General features: G+C 44.0%; 1 protein-coding gene across 5 annotated transcripts in view; it reads right to left on the minus strand.

Moving 5' to 3' along the window:
* Positions 1–4203: 4203 nt before the first annotated feature.
* plat.L (plasminogen activator, tissue L homeolog) overlaps positions 4204–14836 on the minus strand; it is a 30149-nt gene continuing 19516 nt past the window's right edge. For 4 of the 5 annotated variants that reach the window (NM_001090123.1, XM_041585016.1, XM_041585015.1 and 1 more), the window contains 8 exon segments: positions 4204–5031; positions 8367–8515; positions 9560–9700; positions 10406–10542; positions 11049–11244; positions 11337–11422; positions 12138–12306; positions 13926–14017. In NM_001090123.1, the coding sequence (NP_001083592.1) occupies positions 4855–5031; positions 8367–8515; positions 9560–9700; positions 10406–10542; positions 11049–11244; positions 11337–11422; positions 12138–12306; positions 13926–14017 (1147 nt within the window). In that variant the 3' untranslated portion in view covers positions 4204–4854. 5 annotated transcript variants of the gene reach the window in all.

Here is a 14836-nt window from a genome sequence, read left to right on the forward strand (position 1 = left end):
AGCCAGTCAAGGATATGAGATTTTAAGTTAGAATCTATTTGATCTTGTTGGAATATCCAACCCCTGTGTAACTTCAACTTTGTGACTGATGCTTGAACATTATCCTGAAGAATTTGTTGATATTGGTTTGAATTCATCCGATCCTCAACTTTAACAAGGACCCCAGTCCCTGAACTAGCCCCACAGCATGATGGAACCTCCACCAAATTTGAAAAAGTAGTTAGCAGGTGTTTTTCTTGGAATGTGGTGTTCTTCTTCCGCCATGCAAAGCACTGTTTGTTATGACCAAAAACTAAATTTTTGTCTCATCAGTCCAAAGCACTTTGTTCCAAAATGAATGTGGCTTGTCTAAATGAGCTTTTGCATATAACAAGCGACTGTTTGTGGCGTGAGTGCAGAAAGGGCTTCTTTCTCATCCCCCTGCTGCCATACAGATGTTCTTTGTGCAAATTGCGCTGAATTGTAGAACAATGTACAGATACACCATCTGCAGCAAGATGTTCTTGCAGGTCTTTGGAAGTGATCTTTGGGTTGTCTGTAACCATTCTCACAATTCTCCGCATATGCTGCTCCTATATTTTTCTTGGTCTGCCAGACCTGGGTTTTACAGCAACTGTGCCTGTGGCCTTCCATTTCCTGATTACATTCCTTACAGTTGGAACTGACAGTTTAAACCTCTGAGATAGCTTTTTGTAGTCTTCCCCTAAACCACGATACTGAGCAATTTTTGTTTTCAGATCTTTTGAGAGTTGCTTTGAGGATCCCATACTGTCACTCTTCAGAAGAGTCAAACAGAAGCACAACTTGCAATTGGCCACCTTAAATACCTTTTCCCATGATTGGACACACCTGTCTATGAAGTTCAAGGCTTAATGAGCTAATCCAACCAATTTGGTGTTGTCAGTAATCAGTATTGAGCAGTTACATGCATTCAAATTAGCAAAATAACAACATTACCAATTTTTTGCACAGCCAGTTTTTCACATTTTTCACAACTGAATACTGCTTCACTAAAAATCTTTGTTCAGAAAACACCCCAGTACTCAGATGTTCCTGGGAAATGAAAGACATACCACTCTTATCTTTTTTTTGTAGAAAGCAGAGTAAATTATTATGCAGGCTGAGAGGGGGAGGGGCTCCTACTTTTGGGCCCCCTATGTTCCCATTTGTACCAGTTAAAGACCCTCAGCACTTGAGGCTGGGGGTGAGTAATTTACTGGTATAAGTGATAAATGGTTCTATTGTAGCTACCAGCAACAACCAGCTATTGGCTTTGATGCAGCATCAAATTATAAGGAAAATAAAACAAGATCTGATTGGTTGCACTGCAGGCTGGTACCGCCATAAAAATCCAACTGTAAATGAGGTTCAGATTCTTTTATTTGTATCTTCAGTCAAGAAACACTACAGCCCAGACACAGCATTGTGTTAAGGTCGCCTATCCACTCATTTCGAGAGGTCACCAAACTAGTTGATATTGCTCAACTTCAGTGGACGATATCTGGCATCTGATTGTGGCCCTAGGGCCCAACGATCAGATCACAATGCTGGTAAACCAGGGGGTCCGTGCAATGACCATATAGACACACACAAACTGATACAGTCCCTGCCCAGTCGACATTTGCCTTGTTTTCGGCCAGATATCAGTCGGGAAGCCCGTTGGAGGGCCCCATACACTGACCAATAAGATGTCGACCTTTACTATAGGGGGACCTGAAAGAGAGGGTCTGGTAACTACTGGTTATCCTCTGCCCCCCCCCACCATATACTTCATCCCCATTTGTGCCACCCCCCATATTTATATTAAGTGCTGGAGTGGGGCAGGGGGCAGTGCAGGGTCCCTAAGTAAATAGAACAGACTGGATAAGATAGACATTTTATAACCGCGGATATTTAGGGTCAAACAAAGACGTGAATCTGACTTTACATAAACACTGAAATACCTACACATTTCTCCTACCTATGGTTTATATTCCTCCATCCCCCCTTCTCCCCCATTTAGTGTTTGCATGGATTTAACCCTGAACTGCTTCTGCTGCATTTCTACTCTTTCCATCCCTCTCCCCTCTTTGTGCAGTGCTAGAACAGCTCCCTCCTCTCACCCCCACCCTGCTCTGCTTTTATGATCCCATGCCTGGGCTGAGACTCACAATAGAGCCTGGCCAGCCCTAATCTAAAGCATCCGTCTCATAGCAGCTCATTGCTCCCCCACTTGTATTTGCTACTACCTCTCCTGCTCTTCTATTATACTCCCTCCTCCCTGACTTCTGTTACCCGCCCCTAATATCTCTGTCTGCCCCCAATATTTCTATATCTCTAGGGTAGGGCTTTCCACAAGGAGCTCATATACTGTATATATATATCTATCCTGCAGGCAGGCCAGGCTGTGTGTGAGTGACTACTGCAAGGTGCGTAGGAGGAGGAATAGTGATTACCCATAATAATGTGCAATTCTATGCCTGGCTGCCTTCCAGCTGGCTACTTAGCCCCAATAGCAACTGATAATTAGGCAGTGACACACAGAAGCAGGCAGGGGTGCAGGGATAATATTTTTCACATTTTCTATGTGCCGCATTCCTTTTCTATGATGCCCTTAATGCGGGGGAGCTGGTTTGGGGCATCCAAGAACCAGAGAAGATTACTGTACCAAGGCAAGAGCAGCGCATGGCAGTGAAATGCAGCAGCAGAAGACAATAGCTTGGGATAATGTGATGGGAACAGAGCTGTGTGATGGCATCAGTGTAACATTATCCACTGTAGGGCACGTCATTGACATCAGCACAGCAGGTTGGAATGATATACCAGCAGGGGCTCAGGATCATGTGCCTCAAGAACAGGATTGTTGCTCCAGTGACTGCAGAACTACAATTGTCTGCGAGTAGTACGGTTGCTGCATCCCCATGTAGCGCCCACAGTTGTCTAACCCTACTGGGTCACCAAGAGAGATTTCACTGAAGAAAATTGACTTGTAGACTGAGAATGTGCCCCACCAGTGTAATGACATGGACCTCAAAAGAGAAAACCCTAATGAATTTATAAAAGTTTCATGATCCAGGTTTGGCTGGTTCCTCAAACCCTTAAAGGGGCAGGTTCACCTTTAAGTTAACGTTTAGTATGTTATACAATAGCCAATTCTAAGCCACGTTTCAAATTGTCTTCATTCTTTATTTTTTTATATTTTCTGAATGATTTGCCTTCTTCTTCTGACTTTTTCCAGCTTTCAAATGGGGGTCACTGACCCCATCTAAAAATCAAATGCCCTGTAAGGTTACAAATGTATAGTTGTTGTTACTTTTTAATCACTCCTCTTTCTATTCAGGCCTCTCCTCTTCCTATTCCAGTCTCTTATTCAAATCAATGCATGGTTGCAAACTGGAGAGGGATTACAGTATATTTTACTACTGTTTCATATATGTATGAATCAGATGTAAGTTGAGTGTAGGACTGGCCATACCAGGGATGACTTTGACGTAGTTGGCCATCTTAAATATATTGCAATATATGGACAAACAATCCCTGTTTTGTTTAAAGGGTAAGGCATTTTTCAGTAGCAGTATGCACAAAATGTCTGTCTTAAATATATTGATAATGGGTTGAGTGCAGAGGACCTCTTGTATTTGTCTATATACATATATATAGGTATGTGACCTGTTATCCAGAATGCTTGGGACCTGGGGTTTTCCAAATAATGTAATATTGCTCTTCTTACCTTTAGGGTGCTGGCACAGGCTCTGATTCAGGGAGAATAGTCGCCCAGCGACAAATATCCTCTTCTTTGGGTGACTAAGTCCCCGAAATGCCTTCCTGCTGTCTAAAATGTGGCACTCGGATCGCTTTGGCTTTCCGAAGTCGCCCAAAGTTTCCTCGTGAGGCAACTTTGGGTGACTTCGGAAAACAAAGCGATCCGAGTGCCATCCCTGAAACAAGAGCCATGAATATTCTGTAAGTTATATCTTTGTAAATGGTGCTTAGTGATGTCATTGGTTGTAATTGGAGCTTAGTGATGTCATCGGTTGTAATCAGAGCTTAGTGATGTCATCGGTTGTAATTGGAGCTTAGTGATGTCATTGGTTATAATCGGAGCTTAGTGATGTCATCGGTTGTAATCAGAGCTTAGTGATGTCATCAGTTGTAATCAGAGCTTAGTGATGTCAAACTCCATATCTCCTTTCAAGAACAGCAGTTTGTAGTCTCAGAGCCTCATTATCTTGTTAACAAAAACCAATTGTTTATTGCATAAAACAAGTTCAAGTCGACAATAACAAAATATTCACATTTAAATAATATAATAAACATAACATAGCATTGCGGTGTTAGAATATACAATTATTAAATAGGTTTAAGTCTAATTTTGGTGGCTTGCGACACAACGAAGGCCTTTAGTAGATTTACTATAAATAATGATATTGGCCGGGCTCGTTGTAGGAAGGCATGAAGCTCACAATTGTCAGTCTCTTTCGTGGTTACTAGTCCCAGAGATTCACATCCATTTTAAGATATTAAAGGGAAAGTCATAGGAGAGCCCTGGTATCAGCCACACTTCAGAGTTGCATAGTTTGTGAGAAGAGCTCCCTCTGCTGGGAAGACGGTCAGCTGGTCTCTCAGGGACCAGGAATATCAGTCACATGACTCATGAGGTAGTCTGCATCCTGTCATGTGATTCCAGACATTCCTGTATAAAATTAAAGGCACCGCCTCCTGTTGGTGTGTGCCGGTCAGTGCAAAACAAGTACGACATAGACAGCAGTTATTAAGATGCTGCACAAAGAGGCACATCATGATCCAATGTCCCTGAAGCAATTGTGCAGGTAAGTGCTTGGGTTTCAATCCATTCCAGTGGCAATTAAAGTTCTCTCAGGCTTCCGCCTTCACAGAACCCCCTGTTTTCTTCTGTATCCAGTCCACGTATCTGGTCACACGGGTGTATACCCCAGGAGTGTCCTTCTTTCCACAGCCAATACCCCAGCTCACTATGCCCATAAGGTGCATGTGTCCTTCATGTGGGCACACGAGAGGCCCTCCAGAGTCACCCTGATGGACACAAAGGAAAAACTGTGTGACAAACAAGCACCCAAACAAGCACACCCATATACCCTTCATGTAACTACTCCTACTCTTCTAAATAATACCCCAATAACCCCTCCCATTGTTTCATTTAACCCTCCCTATATTTCCTCCTATTGCTCCATATAACCCTCCCTATAACTCCTCCTATTGCTCCATATAACCCTCCCTATAACTCCTCCTATTGCTCCATATAACCCTTCCTATAACTCCTCCTATTGCTCCATATAACCCTCCCTATAACTCCTCCTACTGCTCCATATAACCCTTCCTATAACTCCTCCTATTGCTCCATATAACCCTCCCTATAACTCCTATTGCTCCATATAACCCTCCCTATAACTCCTCCTATTGCTCCATATAACCCTCCCTATAACTCCTCCTATTGCTCCATATAACCCTCCCTATAACTCCTCCTATTGCTCCATATAACCCTCCCTATAACTCCTCCTATTGCTCCATATAACCCTCCCTATAACTCCTCCTATTGCTCCATATAACCCTCCTTATAACCCCTCCATGTAACTCCTCCTATTGCTCCATATAACCCTCCCTATAACTCCTCCTATTGCTCCATATAACCCTTCCTCTAACTCCTCCTATTGCTCCATATAACCCTCCCTATAACTCCTCCTATTGCTCCATATAACCCTCCCTATAACTCCTCCTACTGCTCCATATAACCCCTTCCTATAACTCCTCCTATTGCTCCATATAACCCTCCCTATAACTCCTATTGCTCCATATAACCCTCCCTATAACTCCTCCTATTGCTCCATATAACCCTCCCTATAACTCCTCCTATTGCTCCATATAACCCTCCCTATAACTCCTCCTATTGCTCCATATAACCCTCCCTATAACTCCTCCTATTGCTCCATATAACCCTCCTTATAACCCCTCCATGTAACTCCTCCTATTGCTCCATATAACCCTCCCTATAACTCCTCCTATTGCTCCATATAACCCTTCCTCTAACTCCTCCTATTGCTCCATATAACCCTCCCTATAACTCCTCCTATTGCTCCATATAACCCTTCCTCTAACTCCTCCTATTGCTCCATATAACCCTCCCTATAACTCCTCCTATTGCTCCATATAACCCTCCCTATAACTCCTCCTATTGCTCCATATAACCCTCCCTATAACTCCTCCTATTGCTCCATATAACCCTCCCTATAACTCCTCCTATTGCTCAGTATAACAAATCTCTATAACCCCTGCTGTTGTTCCAAACAATTCCTCCCTATAACCCCTCCTATTTGTTCATATACCTTCTATGTAACTTGGCTTTATTGAACACAGTAGAATTCCCCATATTGCTCCCTATAATTCCTCCTATAACACCATATAACCCTCCCTATAATTTCTCCAATTATAATAATGCCTCCTGTTGCTTGCATAAGTCCTCACACATTTATACTCCATGTGCACCTAAGATGGGTTTCCAGCTTGTTGCCCGGCCCCCCTCCCTTCCCAATAGTTGCATTTCAAACATGCCCCACATTCCCTGCTGGCACCTTTTCTTCTCGCACCAAAACCCACTCCTTCGCCTAATAGAGCTGCACTGGGGACTTTGAATCTCCCACTTAGTACCAGATGAACAATCTGCCCATGGGGAGCATGTCACCCCTAAAATAATGTCACCCTAATCCTGGGCCTCTGTGCTTTTCCCACAGATTTAGGCCTACCTATAACCTATTCCACAGCAGGACCGGACTGGCAATCTGTGGGTTCTGGCAAATGCCAGAGGGGCTGCTATAAGGTGCCATAGAAAGTCAGTATTTAGTGGGCTGGTGGGGGCTGTTTGGGCCTCTTTTTGGGCTGATTGGGCCTCTGTGTACCAGAAATGCCAGGGCCTATTTTAATTCTCAGTCCAGACCTGTTTCACAGTATAACCCCTCCCTATATCTCTTCATGGTCTTCCCAGAAATACATTTATGTCCTGATTTTTATCACTAAAATACACTATGCACAATGCAAGTAATTCCTTCTACCATTTAAAATGTTATTCTTGAGTCAATGTGTATTTTTTAGTCCTAATATTGGTGTGTAGGCGCCATCTCAGGTCATTGTGCCTAATCATGTGCTTTCAGAAAGAGCCTGCACCGCACAATGGAACTGCTTTCAGCTAAGCTATTGTTTTTCCTACTTAATGTAATACTTGTAATACTGTAATACTTAAAGGGATACTGTCGTGGGAAAAAAAAACAATTTCAAAATGAATCAGTTAATAGTGCTGATCCAGCAGAATTCTGCACTGAAATCCATTTCTTAAAAGAGCAAACAGATTTTTTTATATTCAATTTTGAAATCTGACATGGGGCTAGATATTTTGTAAATTTCCCAGCTGCCCCAAGTCATGTGACTTGTGCTCTGATAAACTTCAATAACTCTTTACTGCTGTACTGCAAGTTGGAGTGATATCTCCTCCCCCCCAGCAGCCAAACAAAAGAACAATGGGAAGGTAACCAGATAACAGCTCCCTAACACAAGATAACAGCTGCCTGGTAGATCTAAGAACAACACTCAACAGTAAAAACCCATGTCTCACTGAGACACATTCAGTTACATTGAGAAGGAAAAACAGCAGCCTGCCAGAAAGCATTTCTCTCCGAAAGTGCAGGCACAAGTCACATGACCAGGGGCAGCTGGGAAATTGACAAAATGTCTAGCCCAATGTCAGATTTCAAAATTGAATATAAAAAAATCTGTTATCTCTTTTGAGAAATGGATTTCAGTGCAGAATTCTGCTGGAGCAGCACTATTAACTGGTGCGTTTTGAGAAAAAACATGTTTTCTGATGACGGGATCCCTTTAATGTAGAGTCACAGTCTGGCTTTGGATTTTTTTTCTATTGCGCTTTGTTCTCATTTCTACCACTAGGTGGGGCACGGAAGCAAGTTTTAGCAATAAATATTATCTGATTACCTTCCCATTGTTCTGTTGATTGGCTGCTGGGGGGGGGGGGGAGGGAGGGGGGTGATATCACTCCAACTTGCAGTGCAGCTGTAAAGAGTGACTGATGTTTATCAGAACATGACTGGGGGCACCTGGGAAACTAAGAACATGGCTAGCCCCATATCAAATTTCAAAATTAAATATATGTTTGCTCTTTTGACTATTAACTGAATTTTTTATGAATCCCTTTTTAACCTTTTCTATAAGTTATTACCACTTCACCTTAGATCTCCCTACCGTTATCTAATGTATCAGCACAGTATCAAGGCCCCTGCTATAACATACAGATCAACAGTAGATACTGTACAGAATGCCTATTGCTTCCTTTGTTGCACATTCACCTTGCAAGCATCATCCAGGTTCCGTGTGTCCCCGGCGCACAGCATGTTCTTTGTCACAATCTGGTCAGAGAGACGCTCTGGGGTGCACATACTGTCAGGGTACAGTCTCACGTGGCCCTCCTTCAGTTGTTCGGAATAAAGCAGATCAACTAAAGAAACAGAGATATGGTAATTACGTTATATGAATATGTAATCACAATGTTTCCTAGTCCAGATTTTTTTCGGGATCAATCACATCAGGTAAACAATCTTATCAGCTATAAAAAAAAAAAATGGGTCTGTTTGTGCAGTCACCAGCTATTGGGTTTCACTGGCCCAGGGCTGATCCAATTAAAAAAACTCATAAAAGTGAATTAGGGAGCTGTGGAGTTTTGGTCAATTTTGGTCTATTGGTCAGTCGAGTAAACATTCTCTTGTGGTCTGGCCAAATGAGTGGATATGTACATATTTATATATGCATAGCTTGCCATCTGGAGTTATATTTGAACCTGTAATTACATCTCTTACTCAGTAATGGTTATACTAGGGGTGTGTATCTTTCTTTCCTCAAGGTTTTTGGAATTCACTGAATTGTAGCAGAAGACTAAAGGTGGCAATACATGGCCACATCTGCTTATTTGGAGAGGTTGCCAAATGAGTGGATCTTGCCCCGAGTTGGCAATATTTTGGTGATCCAATCATTGTGCCCTAGTGACCAATGATCTGATCACAACGCTGGTAATGCAGGTGATTGGAGCAAGAACCACATCAACGAACTGATCCGATGGGATTTTTAAACCTGTCCGATATCGGTCAGGGAAGCCCATTGGAGGGCTCCATACACTTGGTCTATTAGCAGCATTTATCAACCTGTGCATGGTCACCTTAACAATGATAGGAGGTCTGTGGGAGAGGCAAAATGAGAGAGAGAGAGGTTTATGGGAAGGATTACCTCATCTATCTAAAGGCAATGTATAATCTGCAATCAGAACCAAAAATCCCTTATACAAGCAGGGTACACCCCTGCAAAGGACTATCATTCTTTTTTTTGTTACTCTAAACATCTTGATGGACTTATGTTCTCCTGCTATTTTTGACCCAAGGCTTGGAGAACTGTAGGCTGCTACTTAAAGGTGTGTAAGATAAAGATAACAAGAAAGTGCAGTCACATGTCAGAAGAGAATGTAGATGAATCGACTAGAAAGACTTCTTACATTCCTCATGCTTTCCATATCCAGATATCTCACACTCCGTCCAGTCTGGTAAGGTCATTTCTGAATCAGGAAAACACGCAGGCCGGGTGCTTTCTGTCTCCTTGGCGCAGGATCCGGATGTAGAGTGCAGCTTAAGAAGAGCTTAGAGAACAAAGAGGAATAAATGAGACTGTGCAGGATATCAGAGACACTGCCAAAGTGTTGTATTTAGAGGGGCTGACCATAAAGAATTGGGTTTCTGTAACAGAGCTATGGAAGGGATTATTCAGTGGAAGGAAAAAGATCTTGGGATAGACAGAGAAGAAGGAAACTTGATGGGGTTAGATACGATTGAGGGTTGTGTGGTTGTATAGTAATGATAGGAGGATTTTAAGGGTCTACTGGAAAGCAGTGAAATATTGAAGCATGGGAGTATGAATGATACAAAGCTAGGGAAGCATTGTTTGGTATCAGGAAGGAGAAGGATATGTGAGTGTCAATAGAAGAACATTTAGAGGTGTAGGACAATAGATGGGGGACTCAGAGGAAAAGGGACATCGGAAATGAAAGAAGGTTGCGCCCTAAAAGGGATGTCCCCTTCAGTTGTTGCTGAACTAGGCCCCAGCCTACTGTTGTTGAGAGTCCATTGGGAACTGTAGATCAACATCAGTTGGTTGCTGATCCTTAGCTAACTGCATATAGTTTTACCGTTCTTAGGTTGAGGGCCAGAAGACTAGAGGTTTGCAGGATTATATAGAAATTAGTGTGCGGGGGTGGGGTGGGAAAGTTATGAAATGTGAGGATGATTTAGGAAGTAGTCTGTGGTGGGAATGTGATGAAATGTGGCATCTCTCCTCCCCTGCTCACCAATGTCATTATCAAAGGTGTTGGAATCAAAGTCAGGATGGAGATGCAGTTCATCCACAGTGAATTTCTGCTCCTCATCGCCTGGCACAGTCTGCATGGTTCTACCAAGTATTACTCGCAGTTGTGGTGCTGTTGAGCTGGGGTGGGGGGTTCAGAAAAGGGGGTCATCAAAATGCAATCATACACAGAAACACGAGAGCTTTGAAGTCATGCAAAATGGCGCTGTCCTATTGTAAGTGAGCAGCTACTGGGTTCCAGCACCACCATGTGCACCACACAGTTTTCTAATGTCAAGGCCCACCATGTACACCACACAGTTTTCTGGCCCTGGTAGGACCATAGCCATCAGCTCTACCTTCTTAGCCATGTTACCAACATATCTTATAATTGTTTTAGTGAGCCATGGACATCTGATGGACCCTAGGAGGTCCATTCCAACACTGTTAGTACCTCATTGTAATTCAGTGTTACTGGATTACTGACCCCCAAGGTCATGGTCATGCTAGAGAAGGCCTATGTGATCCATTGATCCACAAATGTGACCTACGTGCCAAGGAAATACCTGAAGAACATCACATGACTGGCACATATTATATGCTGTAACAGACTCATTTTTTGTTAAACTCTGCCTGTAAAAACTTACATATCATTGAAGCAGTGAGCGGCACTGAGCACCCAGCAGCTGTGTATGAGTGTTCCTCCGCACAGGAAATGTTCCCCCGCAACGCGCCTGGAAACATAAAAGATGGCCGCTTGCCAGGGGTGGGATGTTATTTTTGCCCCTCTGCCCCCTCTTATCTTGAACTGAGGCAACGAAGGCCGGCGGGTACCACAAGTGGCTGCAAAGTAGAAAGAGAAGAAATTTTTTAAATCACCCTGCAACAGGCACCGTATTAATAACCCCTTCTCCTCTGCTCTGAGTGTCACTCACAGCATTTGGGGACATCACAGAGTTCCCAGGCTGTCTCTGAACCTTTCATGACGTGACACCAGGGACGACTATCGTTATCTGGGTTCCTGTAAGCAAAAGAAGAGCTGACACTATAAAACAGGTAAGATGAAAAGAGAACAGCTGACGCATTACCCCAGGCACAATTCAGAAAGAAGAGCTGAGACACTAATACAGGCACAATAAAGGGAGAGGAGCTAGCACTCTAATATAGGTGCAATAAAGGGAGACATATTTTCACTGTAATAAAGGTACAATAGAGGAAGAAGAGCTGAGACACTAATACAGGCACAATAGGAGAGGAGCTAGCACTCTAATATAGGTGCAATAAAGGGAGACATATTTTCACTGTAATAAAGGCACAATTCAGAAAGAAGAGCTGAGACACTAATACAGGCACAATACAGGGAGAGGAGCTAGCACTCTAATATAGGTGCAATAAAGGGAGACATATTTTCACTGTAATAAAGGTACAATAGAGGAAGAAGAGCTGAGACACTAATACAGGCACAATACAGGGAGAGGAGCTAGCACTCTAATATAGCTGCAATAAAGGGAGACATATTTTCACTGTAATAAAGGTACAATAGAGGAAGAAGAGCTGAGACACTAATACAGGCACAATACAGGGAGAGGAGCTAGCACTCTAATATAGCTGCAATAAAGGGAGACATATTTTCACTGTAATAAAGGTACAATAGAGGAAGAAGAGCTGAGACACTAAAAAGCTGACACTCTAATGCAGGGCGAGTCTTCAAGGAACCAGCCATATGCAACAATCACCTGCAGTAGTTGTGGCTCCCCATTCCCAAATTGCGCGCTTGGCTTTTCCAGGCTGTGTATGTTTTATGACGCACTAAAGGTGAGTCCCAGCGCAAGCAGGCTGCCCCAGACATGGTGATGTTGTGATTCCCACGGTATGTTGTTCCACGTCCGGAAAAACAAGATATGGCTGCGGGTGAGAGTTACATTATTAGCTATATTTCTTCCTCGCAGATGAGGGGCTGCATTGCCAGCGACCCCATTATTTTCTTTTTTTTTGCAACACAAGTACAAAGGGTTTGTACTCATTTCTGCATTATCACAGTCCTATCACTAGGGAGCAGTAAAGCAACACTCAATACATCACAGCCCCTACCATATTGAATTGCTATTGTTGGGTCTCATGTGTTTGATCCCCATTTAGAAGAGTGCACCTATGCTTTATTTATTAGCTTGAGTACACAAACACATCATCTCCTCTGACACTGCCTACATATCTACATGCTGAAGAGCTGACCAGGAAAATATGTTTCATACAACATTCTGTGTGTTTATGGTGGGAGACAAAGTGACAACGGCCTTGGATATCGGTCACTTCATCAATCTGACAAGATGGAAACATTTTCGGGTGCCTTTGAAGGAGCCGGAACATCAGCAAAATATTCATGTTGAATTATCAGATCAGTGTCAGACTGGGGCGTCAAGTGCCTACCAGGCTTCCGCATCAGGATCCCCTCCAGCCGAAATCCCCCAGGGGGAAGGTCAGTAGCAGGCCTGGACTGGCAATCTGTGTGTTCTGGCAAATGCCAGAGGGGCTGCTGTATGGTTCCATAGAAACGTACCATTTAGTGGGCTGGTAGGGGGCTATTTGGGCCTCTGTGTACTTGGAATGGCAGGGCCTATTTTGACTCCCAGCAGGGCCGGGCCAAGACAGCCGGGCCGGGCCAAGACAGCCGGGCGTCCAAGGCAACCCGGGAGCCCTCTTCGCCCCCTTGCGCGCCGGACTTCGAGTGCGCATGCGCGTGCAGCCAGAAATGCGCATGCACGCACAGCCGGAAGTGCGCATGCGTGCATATCAGAAACTGCGTGTGTCAGGAACTGTGGCATAAACTGCGCATGCCGGAAATATTTTAATTCCTGAAGGGGGAAGAGAGCGCCGGTGGGAGAGAAAGGGTCCGGACAAGGGGTAGGCTGAAGAGGTACGTTCTTGGCGCCCCCACTTGATTGTGCCCTAGGCACGTGCATTTTCTGCCTACCCCTAGTTCCGGCCCTGACTCCCAGTCCAGGCCTGGTCAGTAGGCAGGCAAGTAGCAGGACTTGGTCAGTGGGGCCCACCAGGTTTTTTTCCCAGTGGCCCAGTCCAACCCTGTGTCTAGTGTTGCCACCTGCCTGGTATTTTACCAGCCTGGCCGGTAAAAATGATGCTTGGTGCCAATGTTATTAATAGGAAAAAAATGTCAAGACTATAGGAAGGCCGGTATTTTTTTCCAGAAAAGGTGACAACCCTACCTGTGTCAGATAAGGGTAGAATTCTTTTGTTTCTACCTGCATGTCTGACGATTCAGCTCTTAACATTTATAGAGAAAACCAACCAATGGTTGTGGGAAAGATGGTAATTGTTATGTGTATGGCCACCTTTAATGAACAAAGCAAGCAGTATGGGTACATGTGGATAAAATAAGGTGAGTTTAGACAGAAGGAGTGTGGGTCTGTGCTCTTAAGTTCTCATTGCTCTGGTGTTATATTAAACATGTATAAGGAATAGAATAAATAGCCATGTGTGTGACATCACCCTCCTCTGGTACTTACAGGCACTGCAAGCTTTGAGAGAGCAGTACTCCCATTTGTACCGTCCATCTTTATAGACCTGGCACCAGGGCATAGAATCCCCGTCTGGATTCCTAAAGGAGAGAAACACCAATATGTAACTGCCTGTAAGCCAGAAGGTGGACACTGCATATTGGGAGCAAGTTGGCCTACATCAACGTATCCCTCCTGTGATAACTCCTTCTGCCTTTCCATGAAAACAGAGATCTATGTATAATGTATTTCATATTTTTTTCCATCTCTAACACAGAACATTTATAATGGGGAGAACACAAAGGGCTGAATAAGCTCCGCTTCCGTTGTAAAACAATTTCAACTCCAGAATAGTGATGTGCGGGTCGACCCGATATCCGCAGGACCCGTGGGTTTACCTGCTGGACCCGTGGGTTGGTCGGGCTCGGGCCGACATTGCACGATTCGTTGCGGGTGGTGGGCGAGTGCGGTTTGAGCTCTTTTCCTGCTCTCCCTGCCACCATCAAATGCCAGCTTCTGATTTCCGGGTTCGTCTTTTATAGACTTTGCGCCTGTTTGCCCCACCCCTTTTGTGATGTCATCGGCAAGGCGGGTATGCGCGGGTCTATAAAAGGAACCCGGAAGTGGGCTGGGTGTGGGCCAAGGGAGGGCGGGTTAGGGTCGGGTGTGGGTTGGGGAAATCCCGACCCGCACATCACTACTCCAGAAATTACTAAATTGCAAAATGAGGAGCCATAAAATCCTTTGGAGAGCCTATGACTAAGTGTTGTGAGAACACGAAACGCATAAGACTGTAATCCATACATGTACTTCAATAAAGACTACTACAACTGCCTGGAGGATTGCTCTTTGAATGCCTACCCTACAAACAATACGGTGATTAGAAATACCCCCAACAGACACGCAAGGCCATCCGGTTA

Source organism: Xenopus laevis, chromosome 3L (assembly GCF_017654675.1).
Source record: "Xenopus laevis strain J_2021 chromosome 3L, Xenopus_laevis_v10.1, whole genome shotgun sequence".
Classification (NCBI taxonomy): Eukaryota; Metazoa; Chordata; class Amphibia; order Anura; family Pipidae; genus Xenopus; species Xenopus laevis.